Below are 26,727 nucleotides of genomic sequence, written 5' to 3'. Positions count from 1 at the left end.
CGCCACCCGCGCACTCCCTTTTGAAAATGCGCTGCAGTTCTTCTCCGAGTCAGAGGTGTCGCTACGGGTTGACATTAAGGCCGGCGCCATCTCTTCCTCCTCCACTCTGGCTGTGTGTTGCAAGGTTGTTGACATTTCATCATTGCTCCCTTCCACGAAGCCGTTTGAGGCCGATTGCACGACGTTTGCACGAGCGAGCGTCCACGTGAGTGACTCAAGTCCTGACTTACTCCAGAGTGCAAAGTTGGAATTATCCATTTATTGTGTGCGCGCACGTGAAGGATCGAACCCGCGAGCCTCCGGTTGCGAGGAGACACCAGTGATGCTCAACAATTTTATTGGCAAGGCCCCCCACGCACGCGGGCGTCAGTCGCAGGGGGGCACGTTGACACAAGGCCAAACCTCCTTGGTGACACCCCCCGGCGCCTCCCCGCAGTCCAAAAGCGGCGTCCCCACGAAGGTGGCCGGCTGCTTCAAACGGCTGATGGCGGGCCTGACAAACGCAGAGTCTGAGTGGAGCCACCGCCCCGGGGGTGTCACGCGGGCGCTTACCGATAGTCGCTGTAATCTGGCTCACATATCCTGTTGCGGCTCCGCTGAGAGTTCCCCCCGCACGCCGGCTTGCACAGAGACCAGGCCTCCCAGCCCCCCCAGCTGCCCTTCACTGAAACAGCGGTTGCGCTCCGGTCAGGCCGGCGGGCGTTTGTACGCGCGGCGTGCCGACGCGTCGCCCACCGTAGCAAGCGTTGACGTCGAAGCAGGCCCGGTACTGGCTGAGGCTGAGGTCGTCCCCCCCGCAGATGGACCCGTTGTGCGCCCGATGCAAACATTCGCGCTCTCGACTTTGACTTCCGCCGATGTGCTTGCAGCGGATGTCGCGTCCTCGGAACAGGTACTTGCATTTCAGCCACGGCGACCACTCGGACCACACGCCGTCCACTGGGGGGGGGGGGGGGGGGGGCGCAGGCAAAGTCGCTCGGCAAAGGAAAAGTGAAAACAAAATGGAAAAGGACGCCGTACGGGAAGAGCCAACGCTATTGACGTGGCCCCAGACAAATGGGGGAGCAACACACGTAGACAGACGCTCGCAGGTACGCCTGCTACGATTCAGCTATATCTAATCACGAACGGACAACTATTTTCATCACCCATCCACACACGTACGATTTCTGCCGTCGTTTGCGAACAATCGTCGGCATTTTTGCGGTCAACGTTACGCTGACTGGATGGCGGCCCATTTTCCGTATTGTCAACTCGCAATAAAGGTCCGAAATTCCAGTTCGCCTACGGATGGCAAAAATACAGATGTAAAATGACTTTACTCACAAGCATATTCTCTTGAGAAAAACATAGCAAGCAGCAGACGTAGTAACGCGAGTACTATCGAATCATTTTCCACGCAGCCTATCCTCACGAGGGTCGTCCGAGTTTGCTCTGCGGCATTCAATCCTGACAATTCTTTGACTTAGCGAGCGGCGTCGCGACCTTCCCGTTTGGCGTTACGGAAGGAACGGGGGGAGGACGCACCCGGACAGTGGACGTCAGTGTTGCACATGCGAGTCCGGCGCTCGTCGCCGGGGCACGGGCGGCCGCCGCGCTCGGGGGCGGGGCTGTCGCAGCTCCTGCGGGACACCTCCAGTCCGACGCCGCAGGTGACGGGACACGCCGAGAAGGACGACCAGGGCCCCCACGCGCCGTCGACTGCCACAAACGCAAACGCACGCGCGTCAACGCCGGCGTGATTCACGTCCATCGTGTTGACATCGCTACTTCAAAAGCTTTTGGAAGTTACAATTCAACTTCTTCCCTTTTTTTTTTTTCTCTGAAAAACTAACGGAGGTACTTTGCATATTATTATATTTTCAAAGGGTTATCTCGTGACTGCAAGCCAACCACATTTCCTCGATATTCGTTTCGGTACGAGCGGAAGCGCCCCGTTTGTTCACGGATAATATATCGCTTGTGAGGATAGACGCTTATCCTCACAAGGGTCACCGGGCGGGTAAATCCCAGAGCCGGTCGCCGGCCAATCGCAGGCCACGCGGAGACGGACAACAGTCGCACCCCGATTGCACCGACGGGGCGATTTATGAGTGTTCGATGAATGGGAGCGGGCCGGGATTTGAACCCTGGTCCTCAGAACTGTGAGGCCGGCCGACGCTTTACGGCTGCTCCAGCGTGCCGCCGATAATACATCCACAATAATAATAATGACAATAGTCATCGGAATTCTCCAAAAAATGGGGTTGTGAAAATGACAATTTTCCCAAAGATGATGATGATGATATTATTTATATTGGCAAATGGAAAAAAAATATGAAATTGCTTTCAAGAACTCTCCCCCCGCACAAGAAAGGGGAGGGGAAAAAAAAGCATATTTTTTATCATTTGTTTTAGTCTACAAAAATGTCCTGTCATTTTATTTTAGTGGAAGTAAAACTATTTCATTGTTCATTGTTACTAATATTAATTTCCCAAACAGCCATGTATTATTCCTAGTAATTTGATTTTTTTTTCCCTCAGGTTGCGTACCGGCGCAATGCGGAAGATCGGCGCAGGCCTCCGAGGAGCGGTTGTCGCCACGGCAACCCTCACCTGCAACAACAACCGACACGGGCGGGGTTCTGTCGTCATTGGCCGGAGACCAGTTGTGTGTGTGTGTGTGTGTGCGCGCCGCCCTGTTGCCATAGCAACTGTCACCTCGGGGGTAGACGGAAGGGGCGGGGCTAGAGCAGAAGCGCTGGCGAGTCCTGACGGGAGCTCCGCCTTCCGCGATACAGGAAGAAGAACATTCGCCCCAATTGGCCCAGCCGGACCAGGATCCATCAACTGTCGACCGCACGTGACGTGACGTGACGTGGACGTGAACGTGAGCACGCGCAGGCGCGAGCGCGAGCACGAGCACGCACCTGCGCAGGTGACGTAACACACGCTGCTTCGGGCGCTCGGCCCCTCGCAGAATCGGCCTCCGTGTTTGGGCGGAGGCCGATCGCACTTCCTGCTGGCTAATTGGAGGCCTTGCCCGCACCGGGCGGAGCAAATTCCCGGAGGCGACCACTCGCCCCACTGGCCGTCCACTGCGGAGGAGACCGGCCCCTGAAAGTCGACGTCGCGGCTCGGAACCCAGAACCCTGCCCGGCGACCCACCTGGACATTTTGGGATGTGGCCGCAGTCCTGTACCTGCATGTCATCCCCGTGGCAACGGTCCCCGGGCGGCACCGTGTCGGCAGAAGGGGCGGGCGAGGAGCAGGAGCGACGACGCCGTCTGGACGGCGACACCGCGTCGTCGTACGAGCACGACGACGAACACGAAGACCACGACGACCACGGCGACCACCCGCCGTGCACTACACGCACACACGCACACACACACACACACGTGCAGTTGTGTTGGTACGGCGCAGGAATTGAAGGGGGAGGCGGGGGGGGGGGGGGAGACCTGGGGTGTCCTGATCGGAGGCTAACCATCCACAGGGTGGGTTGGGTGTGTCCCGTTTTTTTTTTTTTTGTTTGTTTTTTTTTTACCTGGGTGAGAGCAGCACGGTACCGAAGGATCGCTGAGGAAAAAAAAAAAAAAAAAGTAGTTTTGCCCGTCTCACACGCGTTCAACACTTTTAAGCGGCAACCAAAAGACACAAAATTCAGCTCGTGTAATGCGAACAAAACATAGAAGATAAGTCACACAGTTTGCAATCTCATGAAATGCCAACGAGGTTAGGGTTAGTTAGTTAAGGGTTAATGGAGTCCCTCAAGGGTCACTTCTCGGAGCCCTTCAGTTCAGCTCGGATGCTACTCTTGGGTCAAATTCTTCCGACCGCGATGGCACACGGTTCTAGCTAGCAGCGTCTCCAGACGACCGCAGGTCGAAAACGTCTCCACTGAAAGACGGCAAAAGTCGGCCGATTGCGAACGAAGATCACAGCTGGAGTCAAAGGTCAAGTCCAAAGCCTCGCACACACGACATCAATGATTAAAACGGCCGTCAAGGAGTGAAGGAATGCTGAAAAGAACCTTTTGTGGATATCGGCAAATATGTGGGGGTGGAAACATCAAGAACACATCCAAACAATTCCTTCACTTACCCAAGTATCGCATTCATCACGTCGGCAATGAATTTGTTCCCCCCCCCGGCTGTCGAGGAAGAAACGGGGGCGATCTGGACCGCACGCACCTGGACACCCGGCGGGGGCGTCACACCGCAGCTCCATTCTGGACACGCCCACGCAGGCCGACAGGCACTCGGGAGGGGCGTGGCAAAGCCGCTCCTGCGTCCTGACTCCGCCCCCTCCGCACGTCACCGAACACGGCGACCACGCCAGCCACGAGCTCCACCCCTCTGAGGACACGCGCGCCATTGGAGCCAAACGTTTGATTTTTCTTGAATGAGGTGTCAATACTTACAATACAAATGATACCGCGACCATAATTTAACCAAGCGAAAATTTCACACGTGCAACCAACGAAACCTTCCAAGCGACGTCGCGCTTTCAACGGAGCGGCCGTGGCTAACGGTGCTAACGCAGCGCCGTTACCATCGCTCCATTTCAAAATGATTGAAAATTGTACGTTACAAACGTCTTATTTATCATTCATCACTGAGCTTATTGATACAAATGCACTGAATGACTTGGAAAGGGTTAGACGATTCTTTTGATTTGTCAGATTTCTTTTCTCTCGTCAATCTCCCCCTCCCCGAATAAAAAGTCCGATCGGGAACGTACCGTCGCAGCAGGCGCCGTCGCAGGGTTTGGTCTGCAGCGCGTCGGCGGCATTCTTGCACTCCAATTGGCCGAAGCCGAAGCACTTCCGGCTCCGCTGCGTCACGCCCTCCCCGCACAGGGTGCTGCACGGCGACCACGGCGACCAGTCGGACCACGTCGGAGGACTGCGAGGCGACAAGGCGCAGCTTTACGGAGGAGGCGCGGGGGGCGCTTTCCCGACCGACGTCGGCCCGCTGACCCGCAGGACTGGCAGTCTCCGTCCGGAGTCCGGTAGGCGTAGCGGGTGTTGAGGCAGCAGTCGTCCTCGTCGAGGTCGCCGAGTTCTTCGCGACAGGTGCCGGTCGAGCGCTCCAAGCGAGCGAAGCAGGTCACGGCGTCTGCGCAGGCGCAGTCGCGAGCGGGCCGACCGTTAACGTGCGCGCGCTCGCGAGCTTACTTCCCGAAAAAACTCGCTTCACGTGGACTTTGCTCGCGATCGACGTTTCATTTGCGATGCAACGACCGCGCTCGCGTGGGTCATCCGTTCTCAGTCATTGGCCGCAAAAACAACATCGAGGGGTTCATAAAGAAAGAATCGACTCGCGCGGCGAAGGGGGCGTCACCGCGACAGCAACTTTGTTGCGGCGGGACCAAATTCTTCGTCTCACAGAAAGAGAACAACGGAAAGTCCATTTCGTCTCCGACCCCTTCAAAGCGCAAAGCATCTCAAAACAAACTTTGGTGTTGTCCAAGCGATTCTTGACTACGCCAAGAACTATTCAGTCTTCGCTGGCCTTTATTTAAGCGGCCGACCTTCAAAATGTTCTCAATTTTTAACCGGGCACAATTTTGAACGTGATCGTCTATGATTTGTTCTCGCGTTCAAGACGGCGGATTTTTGCTTTCGTTTCCCGGTAGTCGGCTGTGAAAGTTAGAGAAACAGCGGTCAAAGGTCAAAGGAGCCAATAAATAACGAAAAGCCCTTCCATAAAAACTCTCAATGGCCACGTCCGTATCGTTCAAACCGTCGTCGGCCCGACCGGCAAAGCTTTTCTATTTTCTCCTCGCCGCCGTGCGTGCGTGCGTACGTACGACTCACGTGCAAACTCGGCGCCGAGGACGACCGAGAACACGAAGATGTCGAGCATCCTCTTGACCTTCTTCATGGCGTCTTTCGAGTGAAAGTCGGCGGGAGCGAGCCAGCGCGCGCGCCGTTGTTTGTTCCCGGTTACACTTTAACCTGACCTTTGACCCAGAGACCGACACGCTCGTCGACACACAAACTGGAAGCGGGCAGAGGAGCCCCGCCCACGTTTATTGACAGCTCACAATGACGACGGACGCGCGACGTCCTCGTCGGCGCCCGGAGGCCCCGCCCGCGTCCCGAGCGTCGCTGGCCGGGATTCTTTCACGTGCGACCGCGTCAACTTCCCGCACGGCGGCAGCGTCCCGTGAACGGCTTTTATTTTCCAGGATCCGACGGAAAACGTCCTCGCCAAAACACGGCGGCGGGGGCGGCGGAAGAAGACGAGCGGTTCTTGTTCTCCCGCCGACCTCGGCGGAACTCAGAGGAGCCGCGCGGCGAGGGAGCCGATTGGCTGGCCGGCTTCAACTTCATCCTGTCGCGTCCCAAAAAAACAAACAAAAAAAAACAACAACAACAATTAGGACCGTGGAGAGGAAAACGGTTTGAGGCTTTTTAATTGAATGGGGGGGCGGGGGGGGCTTCATTGATGCAAAGGCAATGTGATGGATTTTGGAAAACACAAAAAGCATAAACAAATGAAAACAAAAAAGCATCCATTTTATTTGAACATCAATGAAGCAAAATGGAAGACTGAAGGCAAAATGTTAATTTTTTTCTACCACCACTCAAATACAAGTTGATGGAGAAATTGCAGATCGAAATGAAATTTGCTTCATTCCCGTCTGGCTCGCGTCCTTCTGGACCCGACGCCCGCCGGACTTGAAAAGCAAAAAATATTAACGACAAGATTTTGGATTTTTTTTTTTTTTTTTATTGGCCATTTTCCCAATTTGAGGTCAGCGTTGTGACATCGTCCTTAACGGGTCTCCGTCGCTTAATCCAGCTGACGTTAACGTCCGTAAAGTCCTACCGACTGACGACTGAAGGTGCGCCTCATCGGTTGTGGCGAAATTGCAACCAATATGACAGCGTGAGCCAAAATGTGGCTTTCCGCGTAAAAAAACGGCAAGCGAGCGAGTCGTGGCTGGAAAATTTGGGATTCTTGACTGTCAGGTCACGAGTAAGAGTTGAAAGGAGTCTTCAGCCAAAAGTCCAATTATGACTCACGTACTGACAACAACTAAAATATACATGAAGTAAAATGTTCTGATGTTGCACGTCCAAAACTACAATCAAACATCCTTGAATTTGTCTAAACCGCCCATCCGGGCAGACAAACGCTGCCGTTTTTGCGTGAACGCCAGTCGGGCGCCGTCGGCAATCCCAACGCGGCCGCCACACAAGGCCGAAAAGTCTCTGACGTCACGTGACTTTCTCGTGTCGTCCGATTGGCGGAGACGTCACTAGCGGACATTTCGATGCTGTGCCCCCCCCCCACGGCGACAGAAGTCTTCGTTTGTGCTCACGTCGACTCCTGTGACAGGCTTAGGCGGAATATTTACAAACGACCTGCGAGCGGAATGCATCGAGCGCTCCCCGGGAATCGGATCCGCGGGACTGGCGCAAATGGCCCGTTTCGGCAACATTAGCCGCTTGCCGTCTGGAGCCACAAAATGTTGCGCTCCGTGACAAAATGAACGCAGAACGGGCCAAAAGGAAGAGCACACGCCGGAGAACGAGAGCCTTACGACCCGTGAGGAGCCGCCGTCAAATACGTGCGCGATGCGGCGCTCCGACCCGCGGGGAGACTTTGAGAGGACGCTCCGGGAAGCCGACGTACCAGGAGCGACGTCGCTCCGACTCGCGTTGGACGACGCGTCGCCCTTCGCTACGTCGGCGTGTCGCCGGCCTCCTCCTCGGGGTCGTAGTAGTAAAACTTGCGCAGGTAGGCGATCAGCGGCCTGCGGACGGCAAGAGACGCGAGGTCAGCGAGCGCGCCGCCCATCCGCCTGAGCGACGTGCGGCGGGCGCGGCCTGACGTGGGCAGCGGCAGCTCCTGGATGTGGTCCACGCGGACCAGCTGGCGGATGCGGAAGCGGCACAGGTGCTGCAGGGACTTGATTCTGCTCAGGCGCGACACGGGATGCAGCAGCTGCACCGGCGTGGGCGGCAGACCTGCGAACGCAACCGTAGGCGTAGGGTGGGGGGGCCGCCGTATTGGAGCGCGTTTCACTCAAAACGTGAAACGCGCTCCAAAATATCACAACGGGCCTCGTAGCCATGCGACACTTTTAGCTCCAGAGACTGACCAACGCGACCAAAACAAAGTTTCCCCATCCCGGACGTTTTACGGAGAACGGCGCCATTTTCCCGGGCTGGCCGATTTTTGAACTTGGGAGCAGATTCCCAAATTTCCAGATTCTGTTTTTTGAGCCGATTTTTCCCTTCCCAACCCAGGAAAGTCGAAGGATTGCCAGGCGACACGCAAACACCCACGCGGCCGTTTTGCGTCGCGCTTCTCCTCGGGCTAGCTCGCGCGGCGCCCCCGACGGGTTGCCGGCCAATGGTTCAAGCCAAACAAACCGGCACCAAATACCAATGGCAGCGAATTACTAATTGAATATCATCAATATTATAAATGGTACTTAATGACCTGAAATGAAGAAAGTCTTCTAAACCAAAAAAAAAAGTTTGCCTTTTTCACTGGCTACCGAATTAGCTGTAAATGACGCGACTTTTCCACATTCAATACGGCGGGCGAAGGCTTATTCACGTCGGGCGTCCGGCGGGCTTACCTGGAACCCGGGAGCGCAGGAAGTAGAGGAACTTTCCGTTCTCGGAGTGGGCGACGGCGCGCTCGACGAACTCCACCACCGAATGGCAGCGGTCCTCGAACTTGGGGTGACACCACAGACTGAAGGTCCCTGAGGGGGCACGGACGGCCCGTCACAGCCGGCCCGACGTAGCGACGCCGGGCGTGAGCGTTACCTCGATAGTGCTCCATGCGGGTGTGGTGCGTGACGCCCTGCGACCTGAAGCTCAGGCTGAGGATGTAGCGAGGGTCGGAACTGTCGCGCACCAGGAAGGAGCCGTCGGCTTTGCCCTTCAGCTTCACCTCGGCGTCCTCCCACGTCATGGGACCCCAGTACCAGCCGCACTGCACGGCGAGCAAACGCACACGTTCACAACCGATGCCGCTCGCCCGTCGCCCGTCGCCCGCCGACCGCCCGACCTTGTCCAGTTCTCGGAGGCTGTTGGTGAAGTTGCCGCCGTCGGGGCGCTCCGGCGGGCGGCGCGGCGGCGCGTGGCGGGGGACGGGCCCGGGCGGCCCCCGCAGGAAAGAATCTGAGGAGAGACGACGGGGGGGGGCGCAAGCTCATAAACACGGCGACACGCTTGTGCGACCGGAGGACGATTCCCCATTCTCAGGAGCCTCCGCATTGACGTTGCGCTCGTCTCATTTCAACGTGCATCCATTTTCTGAGCCGTTTATCCTCACAAGGGTCGCGGGAGGCGGCCGGGGTCCGCCCTGAACCGGCCGATCGGGGGGCACGCGAAGACAGACGACGAGTCGAGTCGCGGTCACAATCACACCGGAAAAGCGGACGGCCCACCCGGAGAAAAGCCACCCGGGCACGGGGGGTGCAAACTCCACACAGGCGGGCGGGTCTGGGTTTGACCCCGGGTCCTCAGAACTGCGAGGCCAACCCTTTCCAACTGCTCTACTGTGCCACCTTCATGAGAAGATGTCACCTGGATATTTGTATTTTTTGGGGACCCCCGCAACGTATCGGAGGCGATATTCTCTTTTCCTCAAGAGTGTCACAGTCGGGATTTCCGCCACAGCCAGCAAACCTTCGGTCGGTGGGCCACCAACCGAGCCACGTGCCCCCCCCACAAGAGTTGACCTTCGATTTAGTAAACTTGCGCTGACATTCCCGTTAACTCTTTGTAGTACTTTGGCCAAACGCCGACTCACCGTTGAGACTCCGGCTGTGCTGGACGGCGCTCAGGGGGGGAGGCGTGCCCAGCGGGCGGGGGGGCAGAGACCGGATCGACGACCCGCCGAAGCGCTCGGACGAAGGGACCCGCGGTGGAGGGGGGGCCCCCAAATCATCTGAGGGACGGAGAGAAGCGCGGATGAGCGGCGAGGAAGAGGAAGAAAGACCAGAAAGAGGAAACGGTACCCAGCAGGCTGAGGCTCCGTCTGGGCGGAGGCGGAGGAGTCGGAGGGTGGAGGCAGTTCCTCCGAGATATCTCCACGTCCACCAGGGAGACCGTCTCACCTTCCCAGACAGACAGACGGACGGACGGACGGACGGAGAAGACGGGAAGTGACGTCACAGAAGAAGAAGCGGTTACGATTTCACGCGTTGCCTGCGCTCACCGGTGAAGGGCGGCGTGCACGTCGGCGTGGGCGTCTGCGGCCTGGCCGACGGGAAGCGGGCATTAGCGTGCGACTACGGCGACCCCCCCCCCCCCCCCCCCGGCCCACCCGCCCCTTACCTGCCGCCGTCCTCCGCGTCGCCGCAGGCGGACCCCCACAGTCCGGCCGACCCCCACGCGTCCGACGAGGTGAGCGACGGCCTCTTGTCCAGGAGGCCCCCCGCGCCCCCGCAGGAGCTCTTTGTCCGGAAGAGTTTACTGAGGCGCAGCTTCAGGGAGCCCGCTTTCCCGGGCTTGCCCCAGGGCACCCTGTCACCGCCCGGGTCCCCTTCCAGAACCATCCGGGGGGAGGCGGAACGGCCTAATTTGGGGGTGGTGGCGCGGCTCTGAGGTTGGGAACGGGACTGGTGCCGGGGGGGACGCCGCGGTTCAGGGGCGGGCGACGGCGGGGCCGGGCCCGGGGCGGCGGCTCGGAGACAGGCGCCGGTCCGGGGGCAGACCCCGGAGAGTCTGTGGACCTCCTGCATTAGCCCGCTGAGGGTCCCGCTGGAGAACACGGGCCCCGCTCGCCGACACGTCCCCACCTCCACCGCACCTCCGTCCTCCCCCAAACCTTCCAGGACCAGCAGGGCGTCGCTGGTCTGGCTCGGATCCTCGCCCGGCCCCGTCGCCAGGAGACGAGAGCAGCGTGGGAGGGGGGCCGCCCCCCTGTCGTCGCCTTCCCTGCATCCTACCCGGTCCGGTCCCGGGTCGAAAGCGCCGGCGGCGGCGCTACGATTGCTCCGGGATTCCAGCAGGCTCAGCGGGGACCACTTACCAAGTGGGTGACAGAGGACCGACCCGGACGGATGGGATCCTCCGTCGGAAGACGGGACGAAGCGGACGTCCCGCTCCTGCGCGTCGCCGGCCGAACCAGAAGCGGACTCCGAGGAGTCCACCCACCGCGTCTCTTTCCTCTCCGGGGGAGGGGGCTGCTCCAGGCCAAAGTCCAACATCCGGTTCCGGAACACCATCAGCTGCGCCCTCGAGCCGGTCGACCCGGGGAAGTCCAAGTCCTCCTCCTCCTCCGCCGGCAGCGACGAGTCCTCGGAGTCAGGTCGGGCCTCCGACATCAGCGGTCCGCCTTCCAGAGGAGAGCCGTAGTGCGGGGAGGCCGAGCCCGGGCCCGCCGGGGCCCCGCCGGAGTCCACATCCAAGCCGCCTTTCCCGGACGTGACGCGTTCCCTCTGGTGCTCCAGGTGCTCCAGGTGCTCGTACTCGGCCGCCGAGACGAGGAGGCGCATCAACACGAAGTCGGGAGACATTTGGTCGCTCATCGTCGGCTGAGGCTCGAGGCGGGGCGGCGAGCCGAGGACATGCCCGCGGAACCGAGCCCGAGAGGAGGAAGCGGAAAGGAGGAAGACGACGACGACGCCAGCTAAGCTAGCCGCTAGCCGACAAAACATGGGCGGCGCGCGTGCGCAGGCGTCTGCGTCATTCCGCGGTCACGCGCCGGGCGCGTCCGTGCTCCCTGCCGCTTCTCCCGATGCGTCATATCGTCAGCAAATGGAAAGCTGCGCAGTTGTCATGGGGACCGAGTCGGTTCGGGTTCGGGGGGGGGCGCTGGACTGAACTGGACTTTTTTTTTTCTTTTGGGTGCCTTCGTTCGGCAGGTCACCATCACTGAAGAGCACCAAATTGTCCTGGCGCGAGACTGGTCCCGGTCGGAGCCACTTCGCCTAAATGTGACCTCAAGGTCAGCTCACGAGAACGTCTTTACGGGGCGGTAACGTTGGACGACCGCTTCGGAGTTTGCGGGTCCTCGCCGCTTGGTTGAACGAGAACGGGAACGGTCGTTTGTTTCTACGTCATCTTCGACCCGGTCAAGGTGTGGCCGGATTCTCGCAGGTCCGGGACAGCCGCTTTAGAGAAGCAATGGATGAATTTTTCCAGCTAGTACTTTCAATCCTCATCGGTCCATTCGACGTGTGACTGCTCCGTACCAGTGTGAACAAATGACACAGCGTGCTAACATTTCACGATATTTCTCTTAGAATCAATCCATTTATTATAGCACCTGAAACTAACAAGCGGGGCGCACGGCCGCCACCCTCGACAAGCGACGGTCCCGCCGGCGACAAGTGGCAGAAAAGGCACAAAGAGTTGCGAGACAGAAAGCAGAAGAAGCGCAAAGGGGAACCGAGACCGCGGAGAAAAGGCACAAGTAGAAAAGTTTCCATTTTGCCGAATGGACCACGACGACGAGGCGGCGCTTGCACCCCGGTAACAAAAAAAAGGCACAAAGACATGTGGGAAAAACTAAGATCAATACTTTTGTTGCCGACGAGGAGAGCCAGAACAAGACTGACCGTTTGCGCGCGCGCGCACGCCGTCAGGAGTTTAAAAAAAAAAAAAAATGCCAACCGAGGCTCCGGATGACGCCGACGGTCGGCCCGTTTTCGGGAACCGTGCACAATAACCTCCTGTTAACGTGAACGCCGTCACACATTGTCACATCTATTTAACCTGATGAGGATCGGAGGCGAGCCCCGAGCGGTGCTAAACGACCCGCTCCGGGCCCGGCAGAAGATTTCTCTATTCCCGTTCTCAGCAAGAGATTGGAAAGTGTAAAAATGGGCAGCTTTTCAAATGTCGCCAGTCTGCCGCACTGCAAAGAAAGAACAATTCCCCGATGTGGTGCAACGTTTCATAAAGTCAAGGTGAGGAAGCCCCGAGTGGCCGTCGCCTTCTTCGACTTTTCTTTTTTTGGACGCGCCTGCTGGGCTGGCAAAGTTGAAACAATTGGAAAGGCAAGAGGACGACATTTGGGTCGGAAGGGCCAAAACCACCAAAGTGCGAGACGGCAGGAATCTGGAGGAAATTATGGTTTTGGGGGCCTTTTGGAGATATCTGCTTAAAAAAAAAAAAACAGTACAGTAACAGCACAGATACAAATAAACAGAAGACCAAACACGTCGGTGCGCTATTGCAGCCCGGTTAAGTATGCAACAATGCGACCCACAAAGGCAAATCATGTCTATCAAATTTGATGATTTTGGTTCGAATCTGTACCAACGTTTCATCAATGGTTACGTTGCAATATGGAAAGCATTTTTGTGGCCCCAAACATGAGAAATGCATTTCCCCGGATTCCAAGGCTAGTTCATCCATTTCACGGGTTGAGGCGCCTCAAAAAAAAAAAAAAAAAAAAAACATTTTGATATTTTCAATCGTAACGACACTCAGCGGAACCACAATGCGGCTCCATTTTCATGACAAAATCGCGTCCCAAATATTTTTACCTGCGAGACCACACAGATGCCGGCACATGGCGATAAAGTCTCACAGGTTAGAAAAACTAAAAGCTTTTTTTCTTTTAACGGAGATATTAATAGCGCATGTTGGCAAAAAAACAAAACATGAATATCAATAAAGAAAATAAGTGCAATTGCGACTTCATTTCAAGGTCCATGATTTGCCTCGAGTGGAAATGTTGCCCCTTCCAATATGGCCACCGCATTGCCCGCCCGTTCAAGATGCTGACATATTGAGTCTCCGTATCTTGGGGAAGCGTGAGCGGGATGGCGTTCTGAAGGTTTCGCCGTGGCCTCACTTGCCCTAAGAAACATTTCAATAACACAAATGCTATTTATTGGTGAGAAGAGTTCATGAATTATGATTTGATATTTTACAGACAATTTTAGAGGCCTGCGTTGGCTGGCCTTTACCAGAAAAGTCAAGCGAGCGGCCGCTCGCGCGCGCGCACACACACACACACACACACACACACACACACACACCACGTGCGCCCTCGGGTGAGGTGGTCGTGGAGGTCGGGCGGCGGTCCGGTCGTGCGAGGTACGCGGCGCTCAGTCAGCCTGGAAAGCCGCCGTCGACGCCCGTCCGTCCGTCTCGTGCCGCGTTGCCCGCCTGCATTTAGTGTTCCGACTTGTCGTAGTTGCGCCGCTCCCCTCACGACAAAAAAGTCCAGCTCGTCCTCAGAAGAACGAGTATTGGTTGTCCACGGCTCGGGGGGCCCACGCGGGTTCCGTCTCGTCTCCGTCCGCCGCCTCCAGCTGGCGCGGCAGATTGTCCCCGTCGTCCCGCTCCTCCACCGCGTCGCCGCTTCCCGCCACGGTCGTCGCCTCCGGGTCGGACTCTCGTCCTCGCTCCTGCGGCGGAGTCGGGGGCGGCGGGCGTCCCGGCGGCAGGGGGGGCGGCTGCGGGGGGCTACGGGGTCTGCTGGTCAAGTCTGCTTGGGGGGGGGAAATTGTTTGATTGTTTGTTCCATTTTAGCTTTCCATCTATTGCGAATGTAAAAAAAAAAAAGATTTGCAACCAATAGCAGCCAATTAAATCATCAGACCAATTAATTGGTCAGGCCCTGCAAAGTGAAAATATGGTGAAATGAAAAAGGGGGTGAGACGGAGCGAATGGGAGCGAGCTGCGATCTTGGGTGTCATGCAGGTTGTCGGTTGTCGTGGAAACAGTCAAATCTCACGCCGAGGAAGGGTTGCTTCCTACATGGAGCGTTGGCGCCACCTGGTGGTTGTGTGGGATTCTTAACGGTCCCCCCCCCCCATTACAATTTTCAGTTTGACACAAATCAGCCAATGACAGACAAGCGATGTGGATGTAGACTTTTGACTCAAACACGCACACGCTCATTATTATAGTCGCTTACCGACACATTGAGTCACGCACGCACGCACGCACGCACGAGTCACTTACACACAGTCAGAGATGGGTGTTGATGGGGAGTCGGGATGGCGTGTGGTGATGACATCACAGACGGTGGGCCGGCTGCCCGCTCTGTCGCGGCCTGCGAGGACGAGTGACGGACAAACACAACAGCGCGTCAGAAGCGGGAGGGGCAGCGGCGCGGGACGAAGACGGAGCGGTCCGGCTCGTACCCGGTTGGCGGACGGCGGCGGCGCCCACGAAGCTGACGAGCGTGACGTCCGAGGCGCCGCCCGACTCCAGCGGGATGGGATGCACGCGGAAGTGCTCCAACATGTCGAAGATGGACTGGAACCAAAGGTGCTGCACGCGGCACTGGCCGTCCTCGTTCAGAGACAGACGCAGGTGCTGAGGAATTGAAAAAAAATGCATTTCTTTCAATGAAAAATGTGATATTTCAATTTGAAAATGAAACATGCAACATTCTCCTTTTTCTACTGTTTCATTTGAAAGCAATAGTTTTCCATTTCTTTAATACATGTGCGATGACAATTTAACCTTTAAAACAATTTTGGGGTGTAAAAATTTGTAACATTCATCTTGAAAAAAAAAAAGCATGACTTTTGTTACCACGTATGCATACATAATCGAAGGGGGTTCTGAATACTTTCTGTACCCACCATGTCCATTTGAGGAGCGCAATATTTTGCTTTTACTCTCTAAACTTGCGACAATTTCAATTTTCTAAACACAAATGTCATTGAGAGCATTTGTTTGTAAAAGTGAAAAATGAAACCCCCCAAAAAAGGGCCACGAATCTCCTTGATCTGAACCAAAACACGATCAAAACGGCAATTTCGTAACGTAGGAATGAAAGCGTGCTTGCGTTTTGGAGACGACGCGACCGATTTCATGAAAACGTGCTTGAAGCAAAAGAAGCTCACCTTGGCCTTCCCCTGGAAGTTGAAGGTGAGAACGTACTCGCCGCGCCGCGTTTCGCTCTGCCGTACCAGAAAGACGCCGTGGCTCGCCGGCCCGCCCGCCAGGACCAGCTGGGCGGCTTTGAGGCGCGACAGGGTGCCGTGGAACCACTGGCACTCGCTGAGCGGGTGCTCCAGAGCCTCGCCCGCCGTCGCCTCGGAGAACAGGAAGGAGCCTGCGCGGGGAGCGGGGTCGTTAGCGCATCACAAACGTCACGCCGGCCGAAGCCGTCTCAAAGCCTCCGGAGGGCAGCGGTGACTGGCGAAAACCGGCATCATCACTCACCTGCAGGACACTTAGCTCAAAGATGCCCTTGAAAATCTTTTTCGTTTACAAAATGGGTTGTTTCGGAAACGTGCGGGGGAAGACCCGCCTCACGTTTGGGGGCACGGTCCTCACCTGTCGCGTCCGGCGTACCGAGGCCGGCCCCGGCCCCGCCCCCGCCGAAAATGCGCGCATCAGATTCGTCCAGAGGGGCTCGGGGCGGCAATTCCGGGGGGAGAGGCTCCGTGAGAGGGGGGGAGCCCGCGACGCCGCCGTAACACGCTGCGGCGGCGGCGGGAGAGGGAGCAGTGTCAAGCGATAGGCGGGCGGCGACGCGTACCCGGCGCGTCGGCCACGCTCACCTTGAGACAGACGCTCGACGACGTCCGGGTGGGCGCCGCCGTCGAGATCTTCCCGCCCGCTGCGGGTGACACGGATGCGAGGAGGCACGTCACGCGTTAAGCGTGGTACAAAGAGTCGCAGGTCACAACCGAGGCCGCGTAAAAATGCAAGTGCTCTTCAAACCGTTGCGTTTCGATGCGCCACGGGCCGAATGGCACAAGTGGCATATTACGCGACACGTGACCGGACGCCCGCACCAACCAATTTACCTGAAACAGAGCCTGCTGCGGATGTCGCTGAGCCACGCCCTCATCTGGACGGCGTCCCGCGTCTCGATCACGTACTGGACGCCGCCCTCAAGCTGAGGAACGAGCACGGACGGGCACAAATGACGCCGCTGCCGTGGGAAACCTCCAAAAGCTCACGCGTGGACTTCTCACCTGCAGCAGGAAGCTGTTCTCCTTGTCGGGGACCTCCAGCGCGGTCGTGCTCCTCACGTCGACGATGGCGCCGCACGCGACCGTCCGCCGCGGTTTGGATGCCTGATGACACCCGGGAGGAGGGGGGCTTTCGCGTCATCATCATCATCATCATCATCAATATTTTCAGCATTTCGGTCGTCGTCCTACCTTGGGCGGGATGAAGAATTCCAAGTAGTACTCTTCCCCCCCGTCACCTTCCCGTTCCCGCTCCCGCTCCCGGAAGACCAGACGACACTTGTGCCAGCGTCCGCCCCTCCAGGGCACGTTGTTGTCGTCGGGGCCGTGAAGCGGGAGAGCGAACGAGAACCCCGGGAAGCCGTGACCGCCGCTCAGCTCATCGTTGGACGAACTGACGCTCACCCCGCCTTCCCGAACCAGCCGTCCCGCTTTCCCGGGCGGAGGCACGGAGGTGAGGACGGGGGGCGGGGAGCGCGTCAGTCGCAATTTCTCCAGACGGTGGCTCCACTTGTCCTTGTCGCCGCCTTCGCCGTTGCTCCGCCGGCGGTCCCGGGCGGCGTCTGAGTGCGACAGGGAGGTGGCGCTGCTGGACGACGAGGGGGGCAGAGAGGACGAGGACGAATGGGGCAGGGACAGGGGCATGGACAGAGACACGGGCATGGAGGAGGTGGGCGTGGGCGGCTGGGTGGCGGCGTTCCGGGCCGGGCCGGCGTCCTGCACGCCCGCGGTGTAGCTGTAGCTGGCGGGCAGCGGGCTCGGCACCGACTCGCTGGACGAGCTCCGCCAGTGCAGGATGCCGCGCACGCTCCCGCGGACGCTCCGCCCCACGCTGCGTAGCGAGAAGCGCTTCTTCACTTTGTTTTTAGAGCCGGAGGGGGGCGCGCGGGAGGAGTCGGGGAAGTCGGCCTCGCCGCTCTCCGCTTCCCGCTCGTCCAGCTCCGCCTCCGCCCCCGGCCAGCCGTCCTCCTCTTCCTCGGCGGGAGCGTCACCGTTCCCGCCCGCGGCGGCCCGCCTGCCGTTGTTGCCGCCCACGGAGGAGCAGCAGGACGACGACGAAGACGGAGGCAGGACCTGGCCGTGGGCGTAGGGATCCTGGAATCTGTCGCCGCTGCGGCTGTCCAGCAGGAGCCGAGCGGGCGCCGGCTTGCAGGCGGGCCGCGACGGATTCGCGGCGGGGCAGGGGCAGGGCGGCCCCCCCCCCTCGGACGCCAACGAGGGGGAGGCGGCCTCTTCTTCCAGGGAGTTGGCATCCGACCGGGGAGCCCAGCTCACCGGCTCCTCCCCGCCGAGCTGCGACGCCCCCTCCAGTTCGCTCTGAAAGTGGCGGACGAAGCGGTCGGTGAAGCGGCGGCAAAAGGCGGCGGCCGAGTCGGGCGAGTAGTGCGGGTTCTCCAAGAGGAACGCCCGGAAATGCCGCGCAAAGTCACCGGCCGCCACGCGGGCGTGAAGCTCACAGAATTCAGTCCAGCTGAGGCAGGGCGAGGGTGAGGGCGTGGGCGTGTCCGAAAGCGAGGAGGAGGGGTGGGCCGGGGGCGGTGGACTCACCAGGGGCGGGAGGGGGGGCGGTCGCGGCGACAGAGGCAGCAGAGAGGGCGACGGCGGGGAGGGCGACGGGGAAGGCGACGGGGGCAAGGGAGAGGAGTCAGCGGCCCGTGGGCTGGGCGGAGTCAAAAGCGAGCCGTTCATCCTCCCGCCGAATCGGACCAGCGCGCGAGCGCGTCCGATCGCTTACAGGCCAGTGGCGAGCCCGACGCTCATGGGCCGCGATGCATCATGGGAGCCTACGCCGTCCGGCTACATGATCCGCGTTTCCTCGCCACGCTCGGGCCGCGACGGCTCGGCGACGCCTGTGAGACCACATCCTGATGCACAAACACCATCGCACAAAATCAGCTCTTTTCATCAATGAAGTGATTTGAATCCATGTATGTGAGGTTGCTGCAATCAACGCAAAGAAAAAAGCGCGGCGGGGCAAGTTTGATTGGTCCCACGACCGACTTGGAGCTCAATTTACTTGCAAAGCAAAGCAACCAACTCAGTTGAATTGAATTGTCGTTCATGCATCAAAACATCTCCCCCAGCCAAAATAAAATAATCCAGTTCAGGGTGTACCCCGCCTCCTGCCCGTAGACGCCTAAGACAGGCTGCGTCGCTCCCGCGACCCTCGTGAGGATAAGCGGCAAAGAAAACGCACAGATTTGATAAATGAATCATTGTCGAGAATGCTAACAGCAATAACTCCGGATCTGTAGCGACATTTGCACTTTAGGGACTGCGGCCATCGCTCGAGCATGTGACAAACTCCCCACAGGTTCGTGGATTCGAACAAGATTCAACTGTGACGGCTCAAATTCCCATCGGGTCTCGACTGCTTATCTTTGTGTTGAATCAAATTTCGAGAAACGGTTCTTAGTTTCCATCCCTTCGCTAGAAAACATCACATTATTTCAAACTGGATAAATAAGCAATTTCGTTACTGGTTTGGTCAGACAAATGAGCAAAAATATTCTCTAAAGTAAAAGCAGATGCTTTCACGGCCATCATCATCGTCCATTGAACAAGGCTGAAATTCTGCGGGACTTTCAAGAAGGAGTCCAAACAAAGAATTGATCATCAAAATAATGCCCTTTTAGTTGTCAATTGTACCACCTTGAAACCGATGAGTAACTTATTCTGAAAGTTGATGTATGGGGTGAGGGTTAGCCCTAACCCTAACCCTCAATTGTACCACTTTGAAACCGATGAGTAACTTATTCCGAAAGTTGGTGTATCGATTAGTCAATTTTGACTTATTTATGCCTCTCACAAGCCAAGTGTATCAGGTAATAAATGTCAATCATGTTAATAGCAAAACGTAACGGCAGAAAATTTGTTATCACTCCGATTTGGATGATTGCGTTCATTGACGTTTTTTGTTGCCATGCAGCTCCGTCGAGCAGGTAAATACTGCACTCGCTAGCATGACTTTAGCTGGCTAACGCTAACAAGGAGAGTTTTGCTCATCATTCTGCAAAAAATCCCATCTTAATGTCCCTCAAATGTCGCATTTGCCCCGAGAGACGAGATGTGCGGCGTTGTTGTCTTTCAAGACGTTTCCCAGAGTGTCGCATTAGAAGCGGGAGCTCCTCTGAACGTTTTGTGGCGAAGACGCCAGCCGCGTTCGCCCCCATTGTAGCCACTAGCCAGCTAGCTAGCTGCTATTGACAAACCTCCGGCGGCGGCGGCGGGCGGCGGGCGGTCAAGCGCCTACCTGCAAATTGCATCCCGGCATAGGCGTCCGTCAGCTGGGTCGAGCCGACCCCTATCGAGGGAAGCGCCGCGGAGGTACGGGACGCATAGCGGCCCGTTGGGGTCCCGTTAGGATTCGTCGTCGTCGTCGTCGTCTCCTTCTTCTTCTTTTTTTTTTTTTTTTCTTCTTCGTCTTCGTCTTGTTGCTGGATAACAAGATTGGGACCAGAGCAGAGACGCTAGCAGCGGAGACTCTCGCGAGAGCCAGCGAGAGTGCAACCTCACACGCTGGCCGATGACAGGCAGCACTGGTCAGACAAACGTCCGTTTTGTGTTCACGTGTTGGTAACACTTCTACTCCGAACTACAATCAAGTTTCAATGACAGCAAAAAAAAAAAAAAAAAGACAAACGTTTGTCCATCTGCAGTCTTAACCTAAAAGCGCCAGTTTGGAATTTCTGCTTTGAAAATGTGCTCTGATCTTGACATGAATCACGCGAATAAAGTGAGTCTATTTCAATTCATTTCACACAGACACTTGTAGGTTTTCCTCGTTTGAATGACAGAGCCTGCGAGAGCCAACAAGCACGGGAGTTGTGGCTCAAAGCCGCTCTGGCCAATAGAAAACAAGCGTTGTCTCCCGTCAAGAAGCTTTGCCCGATGCCTTGCTCAACAGTGACGTCAGAAGACTTTTGACGATTGGCAATTGTTGACTGGTCGGAAAAGAAATGGAGAAAGTTCAGCACTGTCACTTCGACCGGGTCAAGATGAGTGCGGCCCTCCCCGCTCAATCAGGTCCAAAAGAGGCCAACTTCTCCGACCACCAATCTTGACAAACGACGTCCGGAAAACAGAAGCAAATCAGCAAGATGGCGGCTTCGGAACATGAAAATATGTCTTCCGGAGGCTGAGGTGCTCGACCCCATTCTGACCTCTTAAAGGGTTAATGCCAGGAGTTTTGATCAACTCAAACCGTCTTGTGCCGACCGATTGTCCCAAATCGGCCCGACGGAAACGTTTACTTGCGCTCGAGGGTTGAACAGCCGCCTTTGGCCGGCGACCAGTTCAGGGTGCGCCCCGCCGACAACCGGGATAGGCGCCGACCCTTGTGAGGATAAGCGGCAAAAGAGAACGAAGCACTTATGAAATGAAAGGGTTCAGCTTTTGCTCCTTGTCATTTCTAAATGTCGACATGACGGTTGTCTGTCTGAGTGCGTCACTCAAACCTATCCGTGCTGAGTTTCTTGATCGCTGTACGGAGGCATGGGAGCCTTTCATGAAATCGATTTCTTTCGGCTTGTCCCGTTAGGGGTCGCCACAGCGAGTCATCTCAGATGAGTGCTCAAATTTGTTTGGCACAGTTTGAACGTCGGATGCCCTTCCTGACGCAAATGGTTCAGCTTTTTTTTTTTTTTTTTTTTAAATACGTCGTTTTGGCACTTCCAGGCTACCGTAGTGAAAGGACGGGCTGAGGCAAAGCAATGAAATGCTTTTCCACTAGATGGCAAAGTTGCACTTAGCCCGTGTCATTTTGTTTTTTTTCCAATGTCAAATATTGTTTGGAACTTGCCTCAAGCACAGCGGGTGAAAGGACGGGCTGAGGCAAAGCAATGAAATGCTTTTCCACTAGATGGCAAAGTTGCACTTAGCCCGTGTCATTTTGTTTTTTTTCCAATGTCAAATATTGTTTGGAACTTGCCTCAAGCACAGCGGGTGAAAGGACGGGCTGAGGCAAAGCAATGAAATGCTTTTCCACTAGATGGCAAAGTTGCACTTAGCCCGTGTCATTTTGGTTTTTTTCCAATGTCAAATATTGTTTGGAACTTGCCTCAAGCACAGCGGCCAGGCAGCCGCAACTTTGCCCGCCCGTCAATCAATCGACGACATGCGAACGTTTTCGATGTCTTTTTAACCACACCGACACCACTATTGAGAATATTTGACTTTTGGAATAACGGCCCAAAAACTTTAACCCGGAAGCGGAAATTTGAGGGCGGGCAACAGAAAATCAGATCTACATGTCGTGTGGCTGTTGCCGCAGAATGGCGGCCCCACTCGCTGTCCGTTTATACGTCTGTCGTTTGCTGCTGGGTTTCTGACGCCTTAGTCAGCCGAGGTCTTCTCAAACGCACATGATTTCCAAGTTTCCGGTTCTCCTTCTGCCGGCGGGGACTTAGGCCCAAATGTCGACGTGAGCCATGACGAGTGCTCAGAGGAGATAGCGGCGCATTTCAACCCAATTGTCCACAACCCGACCGACGCCTCATCCGTGAGTGAGTCCTTTGCAGCGGCGGGAATTATGAGGAGTAGATTTCATCGCTTCACGTTGTCAAAAGGGATTTAGAAGACGTAGTCGAGATGTTGGGCGGTCTTCTGACGACGACTCTGAGCGTGATATTTCCCATCCGCGGCCTTATTTTGGAGTTTTGAATGGTCTTTATTGGAAGGACCTGTGTGATAAGTATATTCACAATTTTTCCTACAGTGGCCAATGGGTTGTCTTGGGCCAGCCTAAAAAACAAACAAAAAAAAAAAAGCTTCTGGCTTGAAAAATTCTCCATTGATACAAATACAAGGTGTTATTGTTAGCCAACTTACCGGATTTTGTTTGCTAGCATGACCGCCTCAGGCAAAAGTACATTACATATCATTGACAGTAAAAAGGTGTACTTGATCATTTTGGGCTTATTATAAAGGAGTTGAATGAGACTTTTTCCAGAAGTTTTCAGCTCACTACATACTGTCAGTACCTTTGCCGCAACTGCTAGTTTGGAGCGCGAAGGACGTTAAAAAGCCGTTTTGAATGTTTGTGTCCACAAAAAAAGGGGAAGTGACGTCACGGCAATCCGACGTCGGCTATGAAAGAAAAGTCACTTTTCAACGGGTTGTGCGTTTGGCGTCCCTGCCCGCCCGTCGAGGGAGGACAAATTTCGTTATCAAGTCAATGTTTAGCTATGTCTTTAAGTTTACTGCTTCATCGGACTTTGGCCGATTACCATTAAAAAAAAAAAAAACCAATAAGCGATGACACGGTCAGCTCGTCTGGACAAGTTCCGGAGCAAAAGAACCACTTTGGAAGCCAAAAGGTTAAGCAGAGCTGCAGTCTTAGCGCACGGATAACGTTCAAGTAACGTTGGGCTAAATTGTTGACGTTTGTGTGGCCAACGGCATCGCGACGACAATTGGCCTGCGCGGCAACCTCCAGCCGGCTGTGGCTTGGCCAATCTTCATTTGCTTTTGTCGTTTTTGTTTGTTTTATCTGAAATGCTAACCAAACTTTTGAGGCGCAAGTTTGTTGGCCACTGGAGTGAAGCGCCTTTGCTCGCAATCTTCTGTCATGGCGTCCATTACAATTGAAACGAGCGAGCGCTGACCCACCATCCTTAGTTTAGAGGCGGGCGCGTCACGGACGGACGCGTTTGCAAGTTTTGCTTGTCGTCGTCAGATGCTCGACGAAAATGGGTCCTGAGGGGAAGAAGCTGATGAACATCGTCGTCTTGGGCGTGGCCTTCATGTTGATCTTCACCGCCTTCCAGACGTGCGGCAACATCGAGGTTAGGGGGGTCCACGGGGCCCGCCCGCGCTCGGCGCCGCCGCTAACTCTGACCCGTCTCGGCTCTCGCAGCAAACGGTCCTCAAGAGCTTCAACAGCACCAGCTTCCACGCCAGCGGCTACACCAGGTGAGCGCGTCGCGCTCCTGACGAAGTGCCGTCGGCCGCGGGGGTCCGTCCCCGGCTCGAGGCACGGGCCTCTTCATTTCCAAACCTTCAAGCCGACGTGTCGCGCAGCATGGCGATCATCTACGGCGTCTTCTCGGCGTCCAACCTCCTGGCGCCGTCGGTGGTGGCGGTGGCGGGTCCGCAGCTGTCCATGTTCTTCAGCGGCCTGCTGTACAGCGCCTACATCGCCGTCTTCGTGTACCCGTACACGTGGAGCTTCTACGCCGCGTCGGCGCTGGTGGGCGCGGGCGCCGCCGTGCTGTGGACGGCGCAGGGCAACGTGCTGGCCATCAACTCGGACCGAAGCACCATCGGCAGGAACAGCGGCGTCTTCTGGGCGCTGCTGCAGTGCAGGTGAGGCCGGGTGGCTCGGCCGTCGTCCTTCCCTTTCTTCTCGCTCAACTAACGCCATAAAGAGTTTGTCAACGTGTGTGTGTGTGTGTCTGTGTGTGTGCGGGCAGCTTACTGTTTGGGAACGCGTACATCTTCCTGGCGTGGCGCGGCCACGAGCGCATCTCAGGTAGGAAGCGGCAACATCGCGCGGCGACGTCGTCGGCGTTGACGGCAGGTGTGCGCGCGCAGACAAGGACCGGCAGACGGTCTTCATCTCGCTGACGGTCATCGGCTTGGCCGGCTGCTTCCTGTTCTTCCTCATCCGGACACCTGACGCGGAGGTCCCGGCCCACGCCGACCGTCCGGACTCCCCGCTGCTGCCGTCCGACTCCGGCGACGGCCCGAGCTGGTATGAACATGAGGAGCACGAGCGTCAAATGATTGGATTTCAATCCTAAACCGACTTTGATCCTCAAATTCTCCTTTGAAAGTCGTCCTGCTTTCTTTTTCAACAGCTTGAGAATTCTTTGCCTAAAAGAAAGTTGCTCAACTCACTTGTTCTCTCGGCAGGCCGCCTCACTCGCACATCTGCTCGCAAGCCGTGGACGCTTTCGGTACGTACAAACGCGGAGCAGCGCGCTCGTCCCTCGCGATATCGCCGTGTAGCGTGTGGCAGATTTTTGCGGGTAGATGATTCATTCCCTCGCACGTTTTGTGGCCATTATTTTTCCTCCATACCGACGGAGCGCAAGGCGAGAGGAAAGAGTGCGGAAAAGACGAGAGTGTCCGAATTTCTCACTTCATAAAAGAAGCTAAAATGGCTTCAGTTGCAAAACGGCACCCCCTCCGTGCGGAAAAGACGAGAGTGTCCGAATTTCTCACTTCATAAAAGAAGCTAAAATGGCTTCAGTTGCAAAACGGTAAACCTCCGTGCGGAAAAGACGAGAGTGTCCGAATTTCTCACTTCATAAAAGAAGCTAAAATGGCTTCAGTTGCAAAACGGCACCCCCTCCGTGCGGAAAAGACGAGAGTGTCCGAATTTCTCACTTCATAAAAGAAGCTAAAATGGCTTCAGTTGCAAAACGGCACCCCCTCCGCTCGAGTCAACAACCTGCCGCCGCTGGTTGCAATTAATTGAGATCTTAACGGGTGGTTGGGATCGAGGTAAGACGGAAAGGGTTATTAAACGCAAACGAAATACAACAGAAGAGCGCACCCGCCGACTGGGTCACGTGACGCGGCTGACGCTAAAGCCCGTGAACGTCCTCCTCCTTCGGAGTATGGCGGGCCGGGCCGGAAGGGGACACCCGAGCCACCTGCGATAAACGACGTCACCCGCATTCGTCCCCGCAGTGCAGGCGTGCAGGATGTTTGCGACCAAGGAGATGGCGCTGCTCAGCCTGTCCATCGCCTACACAGGTGATGCGCCGCGCCGCGCCCCGCCGCGCCGCGTCCCGTGACTCGCACGCCGCAAAAGCCGTGACGTGGTCGCGCGTGTCCCGGCAGGCGTGGAGCTGACGTTCTACAGCGGCGTGTACGGGACGTGCGTCGGCGCCACCGGCGGCTTGGGGCCGGACGCCAAGAGCCTGATCGGCCTGTCGGGCATCTGCGTGGGCCTGGGCGAGATCGCGGGCGGGGCCGCTTTCGGCGTGCTCAACAAGCGCGGCGGCGGGCGGGTGGGCCGCAATCCCGTGGTGCTGCTGGGCCTGCTGGCGCACTACCTGGCCTTCTACCTCATCTTCGTCAACATCCCCGACGACGCCCCGCTGGCGCCCGAGGAGGGAACGCGGCTCAGCGCCTTCATCCGCCCCAGGTGATACAACACGTTGCCCTTGTGTTGTGGCGGGATTTTCAGAATTTTGCAATTGTGTGCGCGGTTCAGCGTGGGCGTGGCCTTGCTGTGCAGCTTCCTGCTGGGCTTGGGCGACAGCTGCTTCAACACGCAGCTGCTCAGCATCATCGGCGTCATCTTCCGTGACGACAGCGCCCCCGCCTTCGCCGTCTTCAAGTTCATCCAGGTGGGAATTTCCCCTTTCCCTCCTTTTTGGTGGTGCCCGGACGCGAGCGGTCGAGCGAGGATTTCGGTGTCGGTCCTTCGCCCGTCGCGCTGCGAAATCGAGCAAACGCGAACGCCGGTTCCGGTTCCAAAAATCAGGTTTGCGTTGACCTCGTTTTGTCTCCCGTGTTCCGCAGTCCATCCTGGCGGCGCTGGCCTTCTTCTACAGCAACTTCCTGCTGCTGCGCTGGCAGCTCCTCATCATGGCGGCGCTCGGCTTCGCCGGCTCGCTCGGCTTCATGGCCGCCGAGCGGCGGGCGCAGGCCGGCGGGCCGGTCCCGACGAGACCCCTCCAGGCGTGATGGGGAATTTTTCGGGGGAAGGGAAAAGGAGCCAAAGTCGATGTTGAGCTCAAAGACTAAATCAAATAAAAGCGTCGGGAGGGACAAACTCTGCCGGCTTTGCTCATGTGTCACGTCGTTGCCTACAAAAGGGACCGGCGGCCCAAGCGCCTCGACGCACTTCAACGCGCGGGAAGCCCCAAACGTGGGGCCCTGCAGCTCTGCTTACCTTTTGCTTTCTTCACGATT

The 26,727-nt window shown here is 56.9% G+C and overlaps 4 protein-coding genes across 26 annotated transcripts; 1 reads left to right on the top strand and 3 right to left on the bottom strand.

The window, feature by feature from the left end:
- Nucleotides 1-221: 221 nt before the first annotated feature.
- Nucleotides 222-5,927, bottom strand: LOC133514128 (properdin-like). 8 transcript variants are annotated; one of them, XM_061845505.1, is made up of 12 exons: nt 5,801-5,927; nt 4,961-5,099; nt 4,723-4,886; nt 4,173-4,337; nt 3,527-3,558; nt 3,148-3,348; nt 2,910-3,096; nt 2,533-2,829; nt 1,528-1,701; nt 736-939; nt 553-664; nt 222-493 (listed from the first exon to the last, which is right to left on the bottom strand). In XM_061845505.1, exons 1-12 carry the CDS (start codon nt 5,865-5,867, stop codon nt 367-369), a joined length of 1,869 nt encoding a protein of 622 aa, XP_061701489.1. In that variant the 5' UTR covers nt 5,868-5,927; the 3' UTR covers nt 222-366. The 8 variants fall into 8 exon arrangements, with proteins under 8 accessions (XP_061701489.1, XP_061701493.1, XP_061701487.1 ...); XM_061845509.1 differs by lacking the exon at nt 3,527-3,558 and having other exon boundaries at nt 2,533-2,595; nt 2,701-2,829; nt 2,910-3,077; XM_061845503.1 differs by having other exon boundaries at nt 2,910-3,348.
- Nucleotides 5,928-6,020: 93 nt separating this feature from the next.
- On the bottom strand, nt 6,021-13,637 carry LOC133514126 (suppressor of cytokine signaling 7-like). Of its 12 annotated transcripts, none has more exons than XM_061845492.1 (10): nt 10,295-13,637; nt 10,176-10,216; nt 9,976-10,074; nt 9,768-9,905; nt 9,021-9,133; nt 8,777-8,945; nt 8,584-8,712; nt 7,828-7,963; nt 7,629-7,749; nt 6,180-6,320 (listed from the first exon to the last, which is right to left on the bottom strand). In XM_061845492.1, the coding sequence occupies exons 1-9, from the start codon at nt 11,617-11,619 to the stop codon at nt 7,677-7,679; spliced, it is 2,223 nt and encodes a 740-aa protein (XP_061701476.1). In that variant the 5' UTR covers nt 11,620-13,637; the 3' UTR covers nt 6,180-6,320; nt 7,629-7,676. The 12 variants fall into 12 exon arrangements, 9 of the variants coding, with proteins under 9 accessions (XP_061701479.1, XP_061701481.1, XP_061701483.1 ...); XM_061845490.1 differs by having other exon boundaries at nt 7,828-7,977; nt 8,585-8,712; XM_061845491.1 differs by having other exon boundaries at nt 8,584-8,683.
- A 144-nt stretch (nt 13,638-13,781) lies between these two features.
- sh2b1 (SH2B adaptor protein 1) lies at nt 13,782-20,458 on the bottom strand. Of its 2 annotated transcripts, none has more exons than XM_061845488.1 (10): nt 20,111-20,458; nt 17,050-18,722; nt 16,861-16,962; nt 16,690-16,781; nt 16,441-16,499; nt 16,214-16,360; nt 15,778-15,989; nt 15,067-15,241; nt 14,885-14,975; nt 13,782-14,457 (listed from the first exon to the last, which is right to left on the bottom strand). In XM_061845488.1, the coding sequence occupies exons 2-10, from the start codon at nt 18,544-18,546 to the stop codon at nt 14,400-14,402; spliced, it is 2,433 nt and encodes an 810-aa protein (XP_061701472.1). In that variant the 5' UTR covers nt 18,547-18,722; nt 20,111-20,458; the 3' UTR covers nt 13,782-14,399. The 2 variants fall into 2 exon arrangements, with proteins under 2 accessions (XP_061701472.1, XP_061701473.1); XM_061845489.1 differs by having other exon boundaries at nt 13,782-14,405; nt 20,111-20,454.
- Nucleotides 20,459-22,076: 1,618 nt separating this feature from the next.
- mfsd11 (major facilitator superfamily domain containing 11) lies at nt 22,077-26,590 on the top strand. 4 transcript variants are annotated; one of them, XM_061845513.1, is made up of 11 exons: nt 22,077-22,357; nt 23,534-23,642; nt 23,714-23,769; nt 23,878-24,162; nt 24,270-24,328; nt 24,391-24,550; nt 24,657-24,755; nt 25,348-25,560; nt 25,648-25,954; nt 26,024-26,159; nt 26,335-26,472. In XM_061845513.1, the coding sequence occupies exons 2-10, from the start codon at nt 23,547-23,549 to the stop codon at nt 26,117-26,119; spliced, it is 1,371 nt and encodes a 456-aa protein (XP_061701497.1). In that variant the 5' UTR covers nt 22,077-22,357; nt 23,534-23,546; the 3' UTR covers nt 26,120-26,159; nt 26,335-26,472. The 4 variants fall into 4 exon arrangements, with proteins under 4 accessions (XP_061701497.1, XP_061701496.1, XP_061701498.1 ...); XM_061845512.1 differs by having other exon boundaries at nt 22,079-22,361; nt 24,712-24,755; nt 25,495-25,560; nt 26,335-26,590; XM_061845514.1 differs by having other exon boundaries at nt 22,079-22,357; nt 25,495-25,560.
- The last annotated feature ends 137 nt before the right edge of the window (nt 26,591-26,727 follow it).

The sequence above is a fragment of the Syngnathoides biaculeatus genome, chromosome 16 (genome assembly GCF_019802595.1).
Source record: "Syngnathoides biaculeatus isolate LvHL_M chromosome 16, ASM1980259v1, whole genome shotgun sequence".
Lineage (NCBI taxonomy): Eukaryota > Metazoa > Chordata > Actinopteri > Syngnathiformes > Syngnathidae > Syngnathoides > Syngnathoides biaculeatus.
This window is presented reverse-complemented; position numbering and strand designations above follow the sequence as displayed.